We start from the raw sequence: 22,081 nt of genomic DNA, 5'->3' as shown, positions 1-22,081 counted from the left end.
TAATTGTACTCATGAGGAACCTGTACATAGATCAGGAGGCTGTTGTTCAAACAGAACAAGGGAACACTGCATGGTTTAAAATCAAGAAGGGAGTGTGTCAGGGTTGTACCCTTTCACCATACTTATTCAACTTGTATGCTGAGCAAATAATTAAGAAGCTGGATTATATTAAGAAGAACCATGGCATCAGGATTGGAGGAAGAACCTGTGATATGCAGGTGACACAACTTTGCTTGCTGAAAGTGAGGGTGACTTGAAGCACTTACTGATGAAGATTAAAGACTGTATAGATTACACCTCAATATAAAGAAAATAAAAATCCTCACAACTGGTCAAATAAACAGCTTCAAAATAAATGGAGGAAAGTTTGAAGTTGTCAAGGACTTCATATTACTTAATCAAAGATCTATGTGTTTCTTTGTAGAAAATAACAATCAACACCAATGGAAGCAGCAGTAAAGACATCAGATGACGTATTGCATTGGGCAAATCTGCTGCAAAACACCTCTTTCAAGTGATGAAGAACAAAGATGTCTCTTTGAAGACTGTTGTTGTTGTTATGTGCCGTCAAGTCGGCCCCAACTCATAGCGACCCCTCCTTGGGTTTCCGAGGCAGTATCACTACGGAAGTAGGATTGCCCAACCTTCCTTCCGAGGAGTGGCTGGTGGGTTTGAACCGCCAGCCGTCTGGTTAGCAGGCAAGTGTCTTAGCCACTATGCTACCAGAGCTCCCTCCTTTGAAGACTAAGGTGTGCCTAATCTAAGCCATAGTATTTTCAATCACCTCTTATGCATTTGAGAACTAGATAATGAATAAAGAAGAGCAAAGAAGAGTTGATGCCTTTGAGTTGTGTTGTTGCAGAAGAATGCTGAGAGTATTATGGTCTGCTAAAAGGACTAACAAATCTGTCCTGGAAGAAGTGCAGCCAGAATGCTCCTTGGAAGCGAGAATGGCCAGACTTCGTCTCACCTATCATGCTTGGTAAAGTGGAGGGTCAACAAAGCCGGGAAAGACCCTCAACAAGATGAATTGGCACAGTAACTGCAATGATGGGCTCAGGTATAGCAAGATCGTGAGGCTGGCACAAGGATCACGAGGCTGGCACAGGACCAGGCAGTGATTCATGCTGCTGTGCATAGGGTTGCTATGAGTCAGAGACAACTCGATGGCACCTAGCAACAACACAGTCATGTGAACCAATCCATATACATATATGAATTGGTTTCTCTAGAGAACCCCAAAACAGACACTTACTAGCTATGCAGTCTAAGGCAATTCAGTTAACAATAACAACAGTGCCTACCTCTTAAATTTGTTTTAAATTAGTACACATAAAATGCTTACAAAAGTGACTGGCACAGTTAGCACTTAGCAAAGTTCAGGTATTATTATTGTCAGATGTAAAATCAGTAAGATTTGGCAACTAGTTAAACGTAACAAGCAAGGGAAAAGTAGTTGAAGATGCTCATCAAAAGAAAGGGCAGATACTCAGAATTATTAGTAGTAGCTGGAAAACAACAGGAAAATGTTGAGAAATAATCTACAAAAATAAGTGACCTATAATCTTCAAAAGTGTCAAGGAAACACTGAGGAACTGATCCATGCCAAGAGACCAGAAGGGCATGACAACCAAAGGCAGTGTGTGATTCTATGAACTTGCTTCATTGACTTCAGAAGACTTTATTGGGACAATTCAGCTGAAATTTGAGTGGCATCTGAGAATGTGGTTGTGTGGGAGGATGGATGTGTTTCTTTGTAGAAAATAACACTAACTGTCCTGGGGTGATGAAACATCAAATCAGCAACTTGTTCTCAAATGTTTCAGAAAGGTCCTTGTGCTGTACTTACAACTCTTCTGTAAGAATGAAACCATTTATTTTAAAAAGTAATGGCTTGCGTTTTTTTAGCGCTATGTATCAGGCACTGTAGTCAGTGCTTTGCACATGAGCAGGGTGAGTGGATTCAGTTCCCCCAGGAAACTTCCATGACTTGCAACCCTGTGAAAGTGGGGTCCTGTGCCCTCCTCTGGACTGAACTCCTCACCACTACACCACCATATAGTAATTGACTTGTTTTTCTGTACTGCCACCTCTTGCCGTAGACACTATGCTCTTTGAAGCTAAGGACTCTGATCTGATTCATACTTCTCAGCACATCTCCTTGTATATAAACAAAACAACAATTCAACTCATAGCAACCCCTCCTTGGGTTTCCAAGGAGGTATCGCTACAGAAGTAGATTGCCCAGTCTTCCTTCCAAGGAATGGCTGGTGGGTTTGAACCACCAGCCCTCTGGTTAGCACTCAAATGCCTTAGGCACTATGCCACCAGAGATCCTTGTATATAGTAAGTATTCAATACATGCTTGGTAAGTGAAGCATTGGGGTGCCAGATTTGGGATGCATGACTAACAACATGATTTCTTTTCAAGGTGGCCCTGGCTCTGGCAAAGGCACACAGTGTACAAAGCTGGTGGAAAAATATGGATTTACACATCTCTCGACTGGTGAGCTTCTGCGTAATGAGCTGTCATCAGAATCTGAAAGAAGCAAACTGATCAGAGACATCATGGAACGAGGAGACCTGGTGCCCACGGTAAGCAACACCACCTGCCTTACACAGCTGCCATTCATGGCTGGAGAAATATCTTGGAGTCTTGTAATTAGTCTAAGCTTCTGGCACAAAGAAACTCAAAGGCACAATAGCTGTGCTTTATTTCTCTGCTATTTAAAAATGCAGAGGCAGGTAGGAAGTCCAAAGCAGATAGTACCTCTGCCCTACTCAGTCATCCAGTTGTCTCAGTCACCTTGTTCTCTGCTGGTCCCTTGAGTGTTATCCTCACCAAAATGGTAGAAGCTGGGTCACCACCATCACATCCACATTCCAGCTCCATGAAGGGGAAGAGAGAGGAAATGAACATCACACAATTTCTTTTTAAGGAAATGACCCAGAAATTATGTACTTTTGCTTGCCACACCTAACTGCAGGGGAAACTGGGAATACAGAAATACAGTCTGTCTCTGAGCATCTAGGTGCCCTATTAAAACTTGGGGTGTGAAGGAATATTATGTTACTAAACAGAGAAGAGGAAATGGGTAACGGATAACTGTCATTTTCAGAAGGGAGGGAGTTCAGCTTCCCCAAAACTTCTATGCATGTCTTTGAAACTTAACTCCCTTTAACAAGGCACTGAACTCTTCATTTTACTCAATCTGAATGCTGAGCAAATAATCTGAGAAGGTGGATTGTATGAAGAAGAATATGGAATCAGATTGCAGGAAGACTCATTGACAACCTGCATTATACAGATGATACACTCTTGCTTGCTGAAGTGAAGAAGACTTGAAGCACTTACTGAGATGAAGATGGGTTACACCTCATCACAAAGAAAACAAAAATGCTCACAACTAGACCATCAAATAACAACATGATAAACAGAGAAAAGATTGAAGTTGTCAAGGACTTTATTTTACTTGAATTCACACCAACACCATAAAAGCAACAGTCAAGAAATCAAACAACATATAACATTGGCTGAATCTACTGCAAAAGACCTCTTTAAAGTACTAAAGAGCAAAGACATCACTTTGAGAACTAAGCGGCGCTTGACAAAATCCAATGTGTTTTCATTTGCCTCATGTGCATGGGAAAGCTGCACAACAAACAAGGAAGACCAAAGAAGAATTGATGCCTTTGAATTATGGTGGCATTTTCCCTTTCCCTAGGACCTTCCACTGGCTCCCCACCACACTTGGAATGAAATCCAGAGTCCTTTCTATGGCCCACAGAGTCCCTGGGTGCTGTAAACATCTCACGTGCTTGGCTACAGACCACCCAAAGATGACTCAGAAGAAAGGTCTAGCTGTCAAAAACTCAGTCATTGAAAACCCTATGGAGCATAGTTCTAATCTGGCATACGTGAGGTGGAATTGAATCAAAAACTGGTTTGGGGTTTTTTGTTTTGTTTTTGCTTTGTTTTGTCCCATGGCCTACAAGACCCCACATCCTCTGGCCTCTGACTCCCTCTCCAACTTTATTTCCCACCACTCTCAACTTGCACATTCCCACCCAGCCACTGGCCTCTGGTCCTCCCACAGACCGGGCTTCTCCTGCCTCAGGGCCCTTGCGCTTGCTCCTTCCTCAGCCTGAGTGCTCTTCTTTCAGTCAGTCACACAGCTTGCTCCTTTTCTTCATTCACATTTGTTTGAATGTCACAGTTTATCAAAACATGTTCTCTCTAACCACCCTATCTGAAATAGCACCTCCAGCACTCTGTGTTTCTTTGCCTTGCTTTTATTTTGCACAGCAGTTATCTCTAGCTAACTTTTCATTATGTTTTTGTTTGTTCATCATTTTCTGTCTTCCTCACTAGAAAATAAACTTCATGAGGAGTTAATTCACAATTATCTAGGAGTAGATTCATACCACCCTTCTGATGGGATGACTGCATCCCACAAGCCTCTGCCAAAGACCAGAGGATGCCAGGGAGCCAGAGACAGGAATCCCACTCATTTTGGCAGCTGATTGCATTTTTCCTACATTTATTCTCAAGCTTCCATCTCTCTTTCATTTTCCACAAGCCTGTATTAAAATTAACAGAGAAAACAATGTTTTTAAAAGATAATGCTACTTAACATCTACTAAAAGTCTTCTCAAATAACTGGATGTTAAATACTATAAAACGTTTACTGGAAAAAGACTACCAGTGAAATACATTTTATACCATTATTTGTCTAATTTTAAAACTATCATTTTAAATCATCCTAATTCATGGATGGCCACCGTATGAAATACAGCTACCATATTTCATCTAATGTAAGATGCTGTCTATTTTAAGACTAAAACCAACACTAAACTCACGACCATTGAGTCAAATCTGACTCACAGTGACCCCTCCTTTAATTTCTGAAGCAGTATCTCTATGGAAGTTGATTGTCCAGTCTTCCTTCTGAGGAGTGGCTGGTGGGTTTGAACCGCCAGCCCTCTGGTTAGCAATCAAATGCCTTAAGCACTACTCCACCAGAGCTCATTTTAAGACACTCCTGTAAAAATATACCAGTAAGAAAAAATAGTAACAATTAAACTATGTGCCAGCACTGATTACCAGATACCTACCAATTTCATAGACATTAAAAAAAAGTAGGACTTAGAATTGATGAAATATGGTTTATTGCTGTCTTTTATTAATCTTAATTGAATCTTTTCCTCCTCTCTAATGAGTAGATTCTGGAGTTTCTGAGTGGTACAACAGTAAATGCTTTCAGCTGCTGACCAAAAAGTTAGAGGTGCGAGTCCACCCAGAAGTACCTCAGAAGAAAGACCTGGTGATTTACTTCCTAAAAATCAGCTCTGAAAAATCTATGGGGCACAAATGTACTCTGACACACATGGGACCACCATGGGGCTGAGCACACTCCACAGCTGGGGCTTGTGTGTTTGTGTGTGGTGATTCTGCTGTTGTTCTGTGGAAGAGCTCTGGTCCTGACCATTCACTTACCTCTGCACCAGGGCATCGTTCTGGCACTCCTGAAGGAGGCTATGATAGCCAGCCTCAGTGATACCAAAGGCTTCCTGATTGACGGCTATCCTCGGGAAGTGAAACAAGGGGAAGAGTTTGGACGCAAGGTAAGAGTTTTTTACAGGGAGCATCCAGAAAGAGAAATAGGGGACATCATTGAGTTTAGGGTATTAAATTCAGCATCTATCCCTTTTCCAATTATATTAATCGTAATTTTCATTTACAAAAAGGTAAAAAAACAAAGAAGAGGAGACTGGATTAGGGTTGGGGATGGTAATTGGAGAGTGAAACCAAATGTACACGAAACATTTAATGTAAAACAAACTATGCTCTGTAAACTTGCACCTAAAGCACATACACACACACACACACACAAAAGAAAGTTTGATTTAAAAAAAGGAGGGGCTGGAGTGGAATTTATTGACTCCAGTAATGAAAAAGTCCAGGGGTGGTTCCGTCATGGCTAGATCCAGACATTCAAATATGTTCCTCCATCATCTGGCTTTCTCTCATCTCTTAGATTTTCTTTCCTTGTGTCAGCCTCATTTTCGTTCTATTCCAGGCTTATATTCTACCCTATATATTGCAAAAGACCCAGGGTTGAGTTTTATTGTCCTGATTAGGTCATGCAGCCATCACTAGACCAGGCACGGTGGCCAAGGGGAAAATGGAATAGAATGTGCTGCTTGGTCCAGCCTGGAGCACCAGTGGTGAGAAGGAACAAAGTGAGGCACTTCACCTGAACTACATAGACTGAGAGAAGGCAGGGAAATTACCCAAAGGGAAAAAAAATGTAGATGCTCTTGCAACAAAATTGGGGAATGGATATTGGACAGACAGAATCAATAAGTATGTACCACCTCTTCCTCCCTCCCCCTAACTTCCCTAACCCCCATCTCTCCTTCTGAAGGAAGATCCCAGAGGGCTCTGGATCGCTCTCAGGGAAGAGCAGTGAATCATAAGCATCGTTACTGCCATTTATTGAACCTGCTCTGAGCTAGCTACTGTGCTAAAAACTTTGCATACATTATCTCTAATCTTACAAAAAAAAAAAGAAAGAGGGGCACAGTCGTCTACATGTGTTAAAGATTCCAGAACAGAAAAAGAATTAATATTTACTTCAATATCTCTTTAGTTTACAAAACACTTTCACATACACTATCTCATTTTTATTTATTTGGTTGGTTGGTTGGTTGGTTGGTTGGTTGGTTTTGAGATAGATTGTTGTTGTTGTTAGGTGTTGTTGAGTCAATTCCCAACATATAACAACCCTATAAGACAGCATAGAACTGCCCTGTAGGGTTTCCTAGCCTGTAACCTCTACAGGAGCCAGATCTTTTCTCCCATGGAATGGCTGGTGGATTCAAATTGCCACCCTTTTAGTTAGTAGCTGAAAGGTGATGGTTTAAGGACTTCCCCCAAAAAAAGCCAAATTCACCACCATCGAGTTGGATCCTACTCATAGAGACTCCTTCTTGGGTTTCTGAGGCAGTATCGCTACAGAAGTGATTATCCAACCTTCCTTCTGAGGAGTGGCTGGTGGGTTTTAAGCATCAGCCTCTGGTTAGCAATCAGATGCCTTAGGCACTATGCTACCAGAGCTCCTGGATTAAGCCCAGAGAGATTAAATGACTTGTCACATAGCTGGTAAATGACAAAGACTCATATCCATATCTGTATGACTCAACAGTCCATTCTCTTTCTGTCCTTCTGCAACTGCTTGTAGGACTAAGACTGAGAACCCATCTCCATCCATCTCTAACACTGCAGCGTTAGTTAAGGTGGATTATACTTATGTTTAGTTTGACCTCCTTCTGAGCTACTGTTTTTTCCTAGATAGTATCTGGAGGTGTTGGTGGTTCAATGGTAAGACTCCTCACCTTTCACTTTCCATTCCTGACCAAAGTACCTCACGCGTAGCCACCACCCAACTGTTGGTGGAGGCCTGCATGTTGCTGTGATGTTGAAAAGATTTCAGCAGAGCTTCCAGAGTAAGGCAAACTACAAGGAAAAGCCTTTTGATCTACTTCCAAAGTTCAGCCAGTGAAAACCCTATGTACCATGACAATCCGATCCGCAGCCAAGCATGAGGATGGGACAGGATCAGGAAGCATTTTCTTCCATTATTCATGGAGTCCCATGATTGAGGTTGACTCATTGGGAGCCAACAACAACAAGATGGTATTTAAAAGGTGAAAGGATACTGTTGCTCCTCTTTTCCTATGTTTCCTACTTGCCAACAGAGTCAAAGAAAAAATTCCCCAACCATGTATAAGCAGAGTAGTCTAGTTGGCACGGGTGGGCCTTGGCCCTACCTTGGCTATCCTTTGGCCTTTATGGCTCTGCTCAGCACCTCCATCAACAAGGGTGTGGGGAGCAGAGACGAGAGAAGTGGATTTGTGTGGCTTATGACTGTAATGGGTTCCAGGGGCTTTTCTTCAGCCCTATTCCAGAGCTGACTTGGGGAGTATTCACTCTCCAGAATTTTAATGAGTATCTTTCCATGAAACAAACCACTTCAAGAGCTGCAGATCTCAATATAAATCTTTTTTTTTTTTTTTTTTTTTTTTAGCAAATGGAATTAGACTGATTGTTTTTGCATTTTTGTTTTTTCCAATCTCTTAGACAGTTTCCAGACTGTGGACAAGTCCACTGGGGTACAATTTGAGTAGGAGAGGAACGGGGCATTTATGGTAGTGTAATGCCTAAGGCACTTGATTGCTAACCAGAAGGCTGGCAGTTCAAACCCCCCAGCTACTCCTTGGAGGGAAGACGGGGCAATCTACTTCCATAGTGATACTGCCACGGAAACCCAAGGAGGGGTTGCTATGAGTAGAGTCTGACTCGACAGCACATAACAACAACAACAACCTCAGAACTGGTGCATATACTAGTCTGGGGGACTAAGGGGATACACAGATGAGGAAGATATGGTCCAGGCCCTTGAGATTGTTGTTAGCATGGTGGAGACTGGCATGTATGTAAGCATACTCTTAAAATACAATGGAAAAGGTGTTCTAACTGCTTCAGAGGCAACAACATATACTGAAGTTCAGGCTTCAGAGTGGCTGGCATGCTACCTGGTGATTTCACACTTATCTTGTTTGTAAACTTAGGTAAGAAGAGCCCTGGGAGTATCAAGGAGGAGATTGGGAAAACCAAAGGCAGGTGTAACTTTCAAAGGGTGTAACTAACTTTTTAAGCACTAAAACTTCCAGTACTCATTAGGTTTTTGTTGAATTAAAGGCATAACCGAATCTTAGAAGATCGTGTACTTGCTTGAAAATGCTGGGAATTTTTTTTTTTTCAAAAATCTTTTTTTTAAGGGGGCACCAGGTTTGCTGGTCCAACAGAACCTGGTGGAACCACTGAGACTATGGCTCCTAGCTGCCCTTCAGGTCTGGAATTGAACCCACACCTGTGGCTTCCAGCCAAACAAAAGACAGGCATATGAGTTGAACATTTACCTGAGGTAGATGTACTCCTTGGAGAGAACAATCATGGGAGAAAGTAGGGCTGTTTATGCACAGGGAGGCAGCTCAGGGGGCAGGAGTGCATGGAGAGATGGACACAGGGAAGAGGTAACTATCAGGAGGAAGTGGGAGGGGAGCTGTTGCATTGTGGTAAAGTGTGGTCAATGTCATGAGACGAAGTGTATGTAAACTGTTGTATGGAAAGTGAATTTGCTCTGTAAATTTTCACCCAAATCACAATTAAAAAAAAAAAAGTTAAGTAAAAAAAAAAAAATCCTTTTGTTAAAATGCTATCAGAGGTAATATAACTTTCTTTAAAAACCCCAAATAGTCAAGGATCATTTATATACAAGTGTGGTAAATAAGACATATAGTAAAGATGAGCATCTTTGTGTATGTGTGTATGTGTGTGTGTGTGAAAGGGTGGAGGTCAAATACTAAGTGCAAACAACAAAAAAAATATGGTAATCTTTAGTCTCCTTTTGGGGCTTGTGGTAGTTAAGTTTGTGTGTCAACTTGGCTGGGCTGGTTGAGTGGGTGGATGTAGTATTCTTCATGATGAGACTGGTAATCAGCTCCATGGTGGGACCTACAACAAGCAGCTGAGTAGCTGCCTTAGGGATGTGGTCTGCTTCCTGTATATAACGAGAAGTCTTGGGGAATGGTGGCAGCTTATGGTGTGCTTGAACCCTGCATGTAGCCATGTCATTGTTCAGCAGCCTACAATGCTCTGCCAATCCTGGGACTTTTAATGGACTTGAATTAATGGCCTGCTGTGTGGTTTGGTAACATGGGGATTGTGCCTTTTTACTTGTCGACCTTGGGCTTGTCAGCCTCAGCAGCCAGCAGCTGTCTGAGTGAAGAAAAGCCTCTAGCTTCAGTGGGCCGGAAGCAGGAGGCAGAGTTGAAGCTTAAGGTTGAGGGGCGTTCACCCAGTCCCTAGAGCCTGGCACTTTGAACTCAGACTTAAATTCTCCAAATTGTAAGAGTATAAACTCCTGTTTGTTCAAGCATCCCATTTGCGGTATATTCTTATCAGAGTGGCACTAAATGTACGCACTGCTGTTGAGTCAGATCCAACTCATAGCAACCCCTCCTTGGGTTTCCAAGGCAGTATCACTACAGAAGTAGATTGCCCAACCTTCCTTCCAAGGACTAGCTGGTGGGTTTGAACCACCAACCTTCTGGTTAGCAGTCAAATGCCTTAGGCACTATGCCACCAGAGAGCGACACTGTTGTTGTTGTTGTTGTTGTTATGTTCTGTAGAGTCGGACCCAACTCATAGCGGCCCCTCCTTGGGTTTCCAAGGCAGTATCACTACGGAAGTAGATTGCCTCATCTTCCTTCTGAGGTTCAAACCCACCAGCCTTCTGGTTAGCAGTCAAGTGCCTTAGGCACTAGGTAACCAGAAAAGGGCTCTTTAAACTGGATCTGAAGGCAAATCCTAGGATTTAGGCCTGTAGGTTGCAGACTGGTTTGAGCAATGACAGCACTATTGGGATCCATGTAGAGCCTCCCAAGGTGACATCTTTAAAGGACATCACTCATGTGGTCCAAGAACTGGGATCTGGAGTCAAAAAATTGGATTTTCACCTCTGCCACACATTAGTGTGACTCTATATATGTCACCTGTGATAAAGTTTGTGTCAACTTGGCTGGGCAGGTGGATATAGTTATGCCCTATGATGAAACTGGCAATCAACTCCATGGTTGAAACTACTGGAGCAGCTAAGTAGCTGCCTTAGGGATGTGGTCTGCTTCCAGTATATAAAAAGTCAGCTTTGAGAAAGGTCTTGGAGCTTCTTGGCATGCTTGGACCCTGCACGAGTAGCCAAGTCTGCATTCAGCAGTCTGCCATGTTTCCTGCCAATCTTGAAACTGTCTCTTGACTTGAACGAATGGCCTGCCTGCCATGTTGTTTGGTAATCTTGGGACTGTGCCATTTTATTTGTTGACCTTGGGATTGTCAGCCTCAGCATCCAGCAGCTGCCTGAATTAAGAGAAGGCTCCAGTTTCAGTGAGCCAGGAGCAAGAGGCAGACCTAAAACCCAAGGTTGAGGGGCTTTCACCCAGGCCCTAGAGCTGGCACATTGAACTCGGACTTCTAGCCTCCTAAACCATAAGGGAATAAATCCCTGTTTGTTAAAGGCATCCATTTGTGGTATGTCTGTTAGAGCAGCATTAGAGAGTCAAAACATCATCCAACCTCTGTTTTCTTCTCTGTAAAATGTGGAGAATAGTACTTGTCAAACTTTATTTAGAGGGTTTTGTGGGCATCAAATGATATGTACATAAACATGTTTTATAAGCTGTGAAAGTCTATAAAATATCATCTAGTTTTAAAGTCAGTCGTTTTTTAAATCACACTTTACACAAACTTCTAAAATCCCTACTCTGTCGCCCCTTACTCTTTTCCTTATACCAGTTAAGGGCTTTCCATGACTAACTGATCTGCCCCTGGCCTCTGGGTAAATATGAGTTCACATCATCCATACAATCTTCCAACATAAAGCAAAACTTCCTCTCCTGTGTGGCTTCCATGCAGACAGGCTTTAGAATGTGACAGAGAAGCCTAACTAGAATTAGGGAGAGAAAGAATCATCAACATGGTGACTAGACAGTTTCAACCAATGCTAAATTTCATGATCCCATTGCAAAATAGACAACAACACTCAAGTGAGATCTTTAGATAGCCACTAAGAGCCTTTTACATACTGCAGGAAGGAGCTTGCAGACAATCAATAACACTACATTGTCCCTTAAAAAAAAAAACAACCCAGTTATATAGTTGAGCTGACAAGGGACAAGGTTGTAGTCACTTCTTGGTCACAGCCAGCTACCCAGAGGAAGTGAGTAGTTGAACCTGTGGCCTTGGGACCATAGTTGCAGGGGACATCAAGCTCAATTGGCATAACACACTGCACAAAACATTGTTCCACCTCCTACTTTGGTGAGTAGTGACTGGGATCTTACAAGCTTGCAAGCAGCCATCTGGATGCAACGATGGTCTCTCCTCACCCAGAGCAAAGAAGAATGAAGAAAACCAAAGGTTCATGGAAACAATTAGTCCTAGGGACTGGTACACCATGTGACCCACAGCCTGTACGACTATGAGACCAGAACTAGATGGTGCCCGGCTACCACTGTCAACCACTCAGAGGGGGATCTATGTAGGAGATTCTGGATAGTGAGGGAGAGCAATGTGAAACAGAACTCAAAATCATTTGGAAAAAAAAAAGGGGGGAGGGACCAGGTTTGCTGGTCTGATAGAGCCTGGTGGAACCACTGAGACTATGACCACTAGCTGCCCTTCAGGTCTGGAACTGAACCTACACCTGTGGCTTCCAGCCAAACAAAAGACAGACATATGAGTTGAGCATTTACTTGAGGTGGATACACTCCTTAGAGAGAACAATTATGGGAGAAAGAAGGGCTGTTTATGCACAGGGAGACAACTCAGGGGGCAGGAGTGCATGGAGGGATGAACACAGGGAAGAGGTAACTATCAAGAGGAAGTGGGAGGGGACCTGTTGCATTGGGGTAAAATGACCTGTTGCATTGGGTCAAAGTCATGAGACAAAGTGTATGTGAACTGCTGTGTAGAAAGTGAATTTGGTCTGTAAACTTTTCACCCAAATCACAATTAAAAAAAAAAAAAAGCCAAACCCACTCCAATTGAGTCAATTTTTACTTGTAGCAACCCTATAGGACCAAGTAGAGCTGCCCATAGAGTTTTCAGGGCTATAAATCTTTATGGAAACAGACTGCCTTATCTTTCTCTTGAAGCATGGCTGGTGGCTTTGAACTGCTGACCTTTTTTTTAACAGCCGAATGCTTTAACCACTGTGCCACCAGAGCTCCCTGATTTGCCCCTGGTGTAGTAATTTTAGATGATAATAATATTGATTAGGCAAGTGTACAAGAGGAACATACCCAACCCTCCAAAATGAGCACCTGCTATAACCATGACCAGAGGAACAGAAATGCTACAAACAAAATGAGCTACTATGGACTTATGTATGCCCACAAGGATCCCATTTGCACAATCTCTTCCAAAGGAGTCAGTGAAAAAGAAGATGATCCTCAATGAGATGGATTTACACAGTGGCTGCAACAATAGGCTCAAATATTACAATAACTGTGAGAATCGTGCAGGATTAGGCAGTGTTTTGTTCTGTTGTTCATAGGGTCATTATGACTCTGACCTGACTTGACAGCACCTAACAACAACAACAACGTCCAAGTTATGAGCAAATTAATATGAAGTTTAGCAAAGACACATAGAGACATCTGATTTCTTACAGAGATTCAGTGCAACCAGCTGCTTGAGAGCATGGTTTATTGTATGTACATCAAGCCTACAACTGTGCTTGAAGGCCATTCAGGTCTGTGAATGCAGCCTACAGAGAGCTCACCATACCTTCTAGTTCATAGAAATTGATAGGCTTGGTGCATTGGACCATCTGCTGATTGAAAAACCCACTTAGATCAGTTAAGCTGACTCTTGTGCATACCTACCTATAGCTGAGTTCTTGGAGATGCAAGGTCCTTTGATGATTTCCTTGGCTACTATATATGACAATGCTAAAGGCCAAGGGCAAACTAATGTCCATAGCATTAGGTATGTGTCATTTTTCTGTTACCATCGTATCTTCCAGTTCAAGGGTAAATTTTTTCCCCATTGAATTTTTAAGATGTCTTCTATAGAATTTTTATCTCATATGGCATATTGAGAAGGGTAAGGGTATCAGCACAGGGTGTGTGAGAGAGAGACAGAGAAAAAGGAGATGGAAAGAAGATTAGGGAGGAGTTGGGTTTCTGATCACCATGCCCACTCCAGCCAAGAGCCCCTGGTTCTAGTGACTTTGGTGTTAAAAGACCTATATTCAGAGCCTGGCTTTGCAACTCACTGGCTGGTAGACAGATCATTTAACTTTGCATATCTCAGTTTCCTCTTCCAGAAAATGTAGATTGAAAATACCTACCTCAGTATGTATAAGGAGCTCTGGTGGTGCAGTGCCTAAGACATTTGACTGCTAACCAGAAGGTTGGTGGTTCAAACCCACCAGCCACTCCACAGAAGGAAGATGGGACAATCTACTTCTGTAAATATTTACCACCTCAGAAACCCATTGGGGGTTGGTATGAGTCAGAATCAACTCAATGGCAGTGGGTTTGGTTTGGTTTTTGGTTTTAATACCTATTGGAATGCAATCCTTGAAAAAAAAAAAGACTCACTGCCATTGAGTCTATTTCAACCCATAGCAAGCCCTCCTTGGGTTTCCAAGGCAATATCTCTATAGAAGTAGATTGCCCAGTCTTCCTTCAAAGGAGTGGCTGGTGGGTTTGAACCACCAGCCTTCTGGTTAGCAGTCAAATGCCTTACACACCACGCCATCAGAGTTCCCAATCCTTGAAAAGTGCCTTACATATTTATAAGCCTGCATGTGATGTTCAATAAATTGTTGGGTTTATTTTTTACTTTTTTGAAAATCTTTAAATTTTTTCTTGTATTTTTCCTGATCATAAAAATGAAAATTATGTAGATATGAAACATTACAGAAACATATAAGACAAAGACTAATTAATCTCCAGAGATAACACCTATTAACATTTCAATATATAATCTTCCAGACTTTGTTCTATACATTTTTATATAGTTAAAAAATCATGCAGAATATAATGATAGCTGTTTGTTTGTTTGTTTAATTTTGAGCACTTAAAATATACCAGAAACTGACTAATAGATGTGTTACATGTGTCATTTTATTTATCTTTCCTAACCTATTCACTAAAGGAGCACTGGTGGTGTAGTGGGTAAGGCATTTGGCTGCTAACCAGAAAGTCAGTGGGCAAACTCACCAGCTGCTCCTCAGGGGGAAGATGAGGCAAGCCACTCAGTAAAGATTTACAGCCTTGGAAACCCAATGGGGTTTTTGAGTCAGAATCAACTCAATGGCAATGGGTTTGGTTTTTGGTAACCTATTCAGTGTTGTTGTTATGTGCCATCGAGTCAGACCCGATTCATAGTGACCCCTCCTTGGGTTTCCGAGGCAGTATCACTACGGAAGTAGATTGCCCCATCTTCCTTCCGAGGAGTGGCTGGTGGGTTTGAACCGCCAGCCTTCTAGTTAGCAGTCAAGTGCCTTAGCCACTATGCTACCAGAGCTCCTAACCTATTCAGTAGATATTATTCCCATTTTATAGATTAATATCATGTCAAGGGGGGATATGTGCTTAGCTTGCCTCCCTAGTGTGAAATTGAAATTACTTTCCCTTTTAACCCAGTGTTTTATTCAACAACAGCCAAATTAACCACATATTAACAGCAATAAAATGTGTGACCTTGCTCCTGGCTCTTCCCTCCCTGGAGACTCTTAGCAGAAATAGAATGCCCCTATCTAGAATATGCATGTAATTTTCCTGGATGTGTAAGTGATGACATTAGTATCTGTGTGCAGGGCTGCTCTTAGCACTCTCATAACACTTTTCATCTAATCTTCAGAATGTTGTTGTTGTTGTTGTTGTGTGCCATCCAGTTGGACCCAACTCATAGTGACCCTTCCTTGGGTTTCCGAGGCAGTATCACTACAGAAGTAGATTGCCCAACCCTCCTTCCGAGGAGTGGCTGGTGGATTTGAACCACCAGCCTTCTGGTTAGCAGCCAAGTGCTTTAGGCACTACACTACCAGAGCTCCAATGAGCTTACCAAAAAAATGTGGCTTGTCTGGTCAAGAGAATTTCTAGTTGGTCTATTCTATTTGCCTGGAATAGTGGGGAGTCTTGGGGACCACTTTGGGGTTTTCCTTGGGAATTTTCTGCTTTCTTCATCTGTTCTGGTTCTTTGCAGAACTTTGAGCTGTGAAATGGCTGGGTGGAGGCAGAAGTTCTGGGGCAGTGGGGTGGAACTGTTATTAGGGTTGGGTGTTCAGGAATGCTGTGGTGACTCAGACACTCCTTCTCTAGTGAGATTCCCCAAGGGGATATATTGCTGGGGTGAGAGCAAATAGGAAATAGATGTGCTGCCTTATCGTTTGCTGGGGTCCCCAACTCCCAGTGAAGGGAGACTGTGGTAAATATGCTGATGTGTGTAACAGGTTTAAAGTCTGGGTAGGGCCTCTTACTCATTTAAACTCAACTGCGACCAACACAGGATTTTCTAACTCAAAATGATGACTTTGCCCACATTAAATAGTATTAGATCAGATTTATATGGTGCTTGAAATATACCAGGAACTTTATATGTACTCACTCACCTTAGTCCTTATAATGGTCCTATGAGATTAAAATTTTTTTATCCTCATTTTAAAATGAAGGAACTGAAGCACAGAAAGAGAACAAGGTGACTATAACTCTCAACAAAAGAGGGTTCTTGGATGGCCTGGTCTGCCCCTAGTGCATATGGCCTATTTGGTATCCTGACTTAATCAGAAGAAAACCACAGTGGAGGTCAAAGGAGAACAGGAAAAATACTCCTCCCCCTCTACCTGCTGGAATTACCAAGGCAAAATCATTGTCACAAGTCAACTGATATCAGCATCCTTTTCCTAGTGGGCTGTTCTCATATCCTGGAGATTACAGGAGTTAGTGCTGATCCCAGTTAAATCCCAGGAGGCAGCAAGAGCCAGTTTTCTGACAAATTGATAAACATGGCCTCTGTTGCTTTCACTTCCTTTCTCACCATCTCACCCTTCTCTCCTAATTCCCTTTGGTTCACCAAGCATCTTGCCTGAGCCCCAATCTAAAGGTCCAGGATCTCTCCACTAGGGTGAAGTCTTCAGACTTTGGAGTTGCATGCCCTGGTTTACCTCTGTCACTAGCTGGTCCTTAGTGGTCTTAACTTCAAGTTAACTTCTCTGAGTCTCCATTTCCTCATCCTTAAAATAGGTACAATAATACTCCCATAAGGGAAAGCTGAAAGAGGTAAAGGCTGTAGGTAAAGTTCTTAGCATGGTGCAGTAAGCTGCAGATATATAGTTTATGGCATCTCAACGGGATATCTTATGCCTTTCCAAGGGCACTTATGCTCAGACAGAGTCCCTTGAATTCCCAAAGGCCATGAAGAATCCAATGATGCTGGTGGCAGAATTCCAGGGATGGCAGCAGGATGATATTTGGAGTAGGGAGTTGTCCCTAAGTCTCTGATTCATTCCAACAAGGACAGAGTTCTCTGCTCTCTGGGGCATTTGATGTTGGAGACTAACTACAGTCTAGTGACAAAGCGGCAGAGCTGGGAACCAGAAATCTACTCCAGGGATTTCTAACGTTATATACCAAAGTGTTTTGAAAAAAAATTAAATAGTATTGCATTCAAACATTTCCAAAATATTTAGGTATTAAAAAACATCAGATGTAAGTCACTTCCAAATTGAATTACATATGTTTATATAGGTAAGGGGTTTGTATAGCTGTTTATATAGGTAGGAGTGGCTGATTCCAGGAAATAGAGGTTAGGTCAAACCTCACAGTCTTGGCTCAAGGAAATGGCTTAGTAGAACAGCTTCTCAATTATTTATGTGCTGAAGAATCACCTGCAGATCTTGTTAAGATGCAGCCTCTGATTCAGTAGTTCTGCGGTTAGACCTGAGATAGCATTAGTAACAAAGTCCCAGATGATGCCAGTGCTTCTAGCCATGGACCATACTTGGAGAATCAAAGTGGTAGACAAAGCTTCCTCTCTGTCTTGTACTTACTTTACCCTGAAAGATCATTTACTGCCAGCTACTGCTCAGATGCACATTATCTCTCTTTGTACCTGAATGAGTCCCTGAATTATCTTTCCTGTCCCAAGAGTGGCCTGAAAATGACCCCGCAATGGCAAAATCTGGCCTTCTCACGCCACCCTAACCAGAAATTGCTCCAAGGAGCTGAAAACGTTAACTGAACCATAAGCTCCTCCCAAGCTCGCCCTCTGCTGGTGAACAAGGGTCATTTTCTAAACATTCACCAAGCCTTTCTTACTGCTCGGATACTCATATTTTCTTCCAGTTAGTACAAGGAGAAAGGTTGCATGACATATTGCAAAAGTTTACTTCACCTTTGTAGATACTGGAGAATTCTTCCACTCCACCCTTAAAATCCATCCATCATTTTAAGGGAGGGAGGAGACAATGTTTAACACTTACTACAACTCCTATATCTGTAATGCTGTCTAAAATGCCTTCACCCCACCCTGATTTTGTCCTTATCCTATTCCCACTTTCAACATTGACCTGGCAAGCCATCCTTTACCCATTCAGGTCATGAGCGAGCAGCAGTTTATTTTGATCTAGGGTGGAGGTTAGTTGTGAAGGCAAAGATGGTATTGCCCAGAGAACTAGAATCAAAAAAAAAAGGCTGGGGAGATGGGAGATTAATGCCACAGATCAGATCACCATCATTCATTCATTTGCAAACCTTAGGACCAGGAGCAGCGTACTCATAACTCCTGCATACAGAGATCATAGCCTACTAGAAGAAATAAGTGCAATACTTACTAAATCTTTGCCATATGCCAACCACAGGGGAAGATTTCCCAAAAAGTAAGGTAAACACAGGCTTTCACCACATCTTTGATGTGGAAAAAAAAAAAAAAAAAAACACGTGAAACTGTTCACTACAGATCAATGAGTAAGCAAAAGTAAGCCTGTTCTTACCGTTTACTGATTACTCCTTCCCTGTCAGGGATTGTAAATCTGAAAAGAGATTTTGATTCTGTAGAAAGTTGCTGTCAGTTTGGGAGAGGAACAGATGCCAGCCATATCCAGAAGCAGAATCTTTGACGTGGTATAAAAAAAAAAGTTGTTCACTCCAGGTTAGTAAGTAAGCACAAGGAAGCCTGTGCTGTCCTTGCTTACTGGGTAATCCCACACTGGCAGACCACCGTACTGACACTACTTCATTTTATTTTATTTAATTCTCACAGTAATCCTAAGATTGTTAAAAAAAAAAAAAAAAAAAAAACACTCACTGCCATCGAGTCAGATCCGACTCATAGCAACCCCTCCTTGGGTTTCCAAGGCGGTATAACTACAGAAGTGGATTGTCCAACCTTCTTTCTGAGGAATGGCTGGTGGATATGAACTGATAGCCTTCTAGTTAGCAGTCAAATGCCTTAGGCGCTATGCCACCAGAGCTTATTGGCATTGCACAAATAGGAAAATTGGGGTTCAAAGACATTAGGTGTTGGTGGTGCTTCTAGTTAATGATGAAGCTAGGTGGCTTTGAGCTACAATTTGTTATTGTCCTTCAGGGTATTCTGGGGATTGAGGAGCCCAACAGACTGGTTCTCACTTGGGTCCCTTATACAGTTGCAGTCAGATAGTGGCTAAGGCTATGTGTGCATGTCAGGAGCTAGGGCTGGGATGCCTGAAACAGCTAAGGAATGGTCAGCCATCTCTTTCTCCTTGGCCTCTCCATGTGGCTAGCTTGAGCTTCCTCCCAGTGTGGCATCCTCAGGGTAGTTGGACATCTTAGATGATAACTGGTTTCCCACAGAGTAAATGTTCTAAGAAACTCAGATAGAAACAGCAAAATTTCTTATGATCTAGCCTCAAAAAGTATATGGCATCACTTCAACTATATTCTGTTGGTCAAAGCAACTGCTGGTCAATTCAGATTCAAGAGAATGAAAGAGTGGACTCTATGTCCAATGAGGGAGTAGCTTACAAGTATTAATTCCTGGCAAGGAATTAATAAAGAGCATTATAATTAATAAAGACCATTTCGGAGCTCTGGTAGCACAGTGTCTAAGGCATTTGACTGCTAACCAGAAGGTTGGTGGTTCAAACCCACCAGACACTCTGTAGAAGGAAGGTGGAGCAGTCTACTTCCATAAAGATTCACAGCCTTGGAAACCTAATGGGGGTCGCTATGAGTCAGAATTGACTCAGTGGCAGTGGGTGAGTTAGAGACAGATTATCACCAGGATTTGAATCTTGGCAGCCTGACTCCAAACTGTGTGCTCAACCATTATGTTCTACTCAAGTAATACACATATAATTACAAGGCAAGTGAGTAACAAGTTCAGCTGCTCACTGAAATGTTGTTGGTTCAAGTCCACCAAGGGCCACCTCAGAAGAAAGACCCAACAGGTGACTTCTGAAAAAAAAAAAAAAAAAAAACCTGCCATCGAATCAATTCTGACTCACAGTGACCCCCTTTGGATTCGAGGTCATAAATCTTTATAGAAGTAGATTGCCCAGTCTTTCTTCTGTGGAGTGGCTGGTGGGTTTGAAACACCAACCTTCTGGTTCGCTGTCAAATTCCTTAGGCACTATGCCACCAGAGCTCCACTGAAAACCAATGGGACACAGTTCTACTCTAATACACATGGGGTTTCCATGAGTCAGAACTGACTTTACAGCAACTGGTTTAGTTTTGGGGTTTTTTGTTTGTATTTTTATTGGTGACTGGAATAAGATGGGGTGCTCTGGTGGCATGGTGCCTAAGGCATTTGACTGCTAACCAGAAGGCTGGTGGTTCAAACCCACCAGCCACTCCTCGGAAGGAAGGTAGGGCAATCTACTTCTGTAGTGATACTGCCTCGGAAACCCAAGGAGGGATCGCTATGGTTTTTTTGTTTTTGTTTTTTGTTTTGAGGAATAAGATATAATTGGCTGCTAACTGCAAGTTTGGCAATTCAAACCCACCTAGCAAATCCTCAGAAAGCAGACCTGGCCATCTGCTTCCATAAAGATTACAGCCTAGAAAACCATATGGGCCACTTCTTTGTCACATTGTATACATATGAGTCAAAATCAACCTAAAACACCTAACAAGAAGAAGAAAGGAGGAGGAAGTGATTAGCTTTGCCTCAACAGGTCAGGGAAGCTTCAAAAAGGAAAAATCATCACGTGGGCATGTGAGGACACACATACACACACACACCCCTCCCCTTAGTGTGGAGGACAGATTGGGATTGCATGGGTTAGCATTGTCTGTAAGCTCTGTATTAGGTGAGGTTGCCTAAAAGCTGAGGGCCTAAGACAAGTCTGAAGCAGCAGTGGAAAGTTCTCTGGCCTTGAAATGAGAAACCATGAAGTCCAGGCCCAATTCTGCCTTTCAGTAGTTCTGGGACCTTGAGAGGAACCAGAAGGGCAAGAAAGGGAAGAAACAGAAGCCCTAGGCCATTCCAGAACATTGTTGTTGTTATGTGCCGTTGAGTCGGACCCAACTCATAGCAACCCCTCCTTGGGTTTCCGAGGCAGTATCACTACAGAAGTAGATTGCCCCATCTTCCTTCCGAGGAGTGGCTGGTGGGTTTGAACCACCAGCCTTCTGGTTAGCAGTCAAGTGCCTTAGCCACTATGCTACCAGAGCTTCCAGAACATTAGTGGGGAGGAATTTCTGACTATGTTGTGCTCCGCCCCACCCCAGATTGGAGACCCACACTTGGTGATCTGCATGGACTGCTCAGCAGACACCATGACCAACCGCCTTCTGCAGCGGAGCCAGAGCAGCCCACGAGTGGACAACAACACCAGGACCATCGTCAAGCGCCTTGAAACCTACTACCGTGCATCCATCCCTGTGGTTGCCTATTATGAGACGAAGACACAGCTACACAAGGTGAACCATTTAACTTCTCCTCCTCTAAAATTAGCCACTGGCCCATCCCCCCTTCCCCAAGAAAAGAGAGCAAGCTGGCACATTTTTGGTTAAGGGGTCTGGGAATTTGAGCTCCAAGCAGCTGCAGAGTTTGGGCCAAAAGTCTCCTACTCTCTTTTGTCTCGATCAAAATTAAATACTTGTCATTATATGAACCATAAAAATGTCAGTCCTATAACTCTCACCAATGCTATTACAGTTTCTGAAAACAAATCCTTTTTTCAAGAAAGAGAGAGGTGAGCATGAGGCATAGCTTCTGCACTAACTTTCTGCTTAATTTCTAGATTCCAGCTGAATGGGGTGATCCAAAAGGTCCCTGTTCTGGTTACCTAGTGCCGCTCTGACAGGAATATACCACAGATGGGATGGCCTTAACAAACAGGAGTTTATTCTTACAATTTGGAGGCTTTAAGTCCAAGTTCAAAGTGCCAGACTCTAGGGGCTGGGTGAAAGCCCCTCAGCCTTGGACTTAAGCTCTGCCTCAAGCTCCCAGCCCACTGAA

General features: G+C 42.7%; 1 protein-coding gene across 1 annotated transcript in view; it reads left to right on the top strand.

Annotated features, from left to right (window-relative positions):
- AK5 (adenylate kinase 5) overlaps positions 1-22,081 on the top strand; it is a 483,936-nt gene that overhangs the window by 412,730 nt on the left and 49,125 nt on the right. The window contains exons 11-13 of the mRNA XM_007946496.2: positions 2,432-2,595; positions 5,509-5,625; positions 21,349-21,540. Of these exons, the coding sequence (XP_007944687.1) occupies positions 2,432-2,595; positions 5,509-5,625; positions 21,349-21,540 (473 nt within the window). The remainder of the gene's footprint in view (positions 1-2,431; positions 2,596-5,508; positions 5,626-21,348; positions 21,541-22,081) is intronic.

The sequence above is a fragment of the Orycteropus afer genome, unplaced genomic scaffold, assembly GCF_000298275.1.
Source record: "Orycteropus afer afer isolate SDZICR_OR568_19922 unplaced genomic scaffold, OryAfe1.0 scaffold00164, whole genome shotgun sequence".
Lineage (NCBI taxonomy): Eukaryota > Metazoa > Chordata > Mammalia > Tubulidentata > Orycteropodidae > Orycteropus > Orycteropus afer.
Note: the sequence above shows the minus strand (reverse complement) of the source record. Positions and strands in the feature narration are given on the sequence as shown.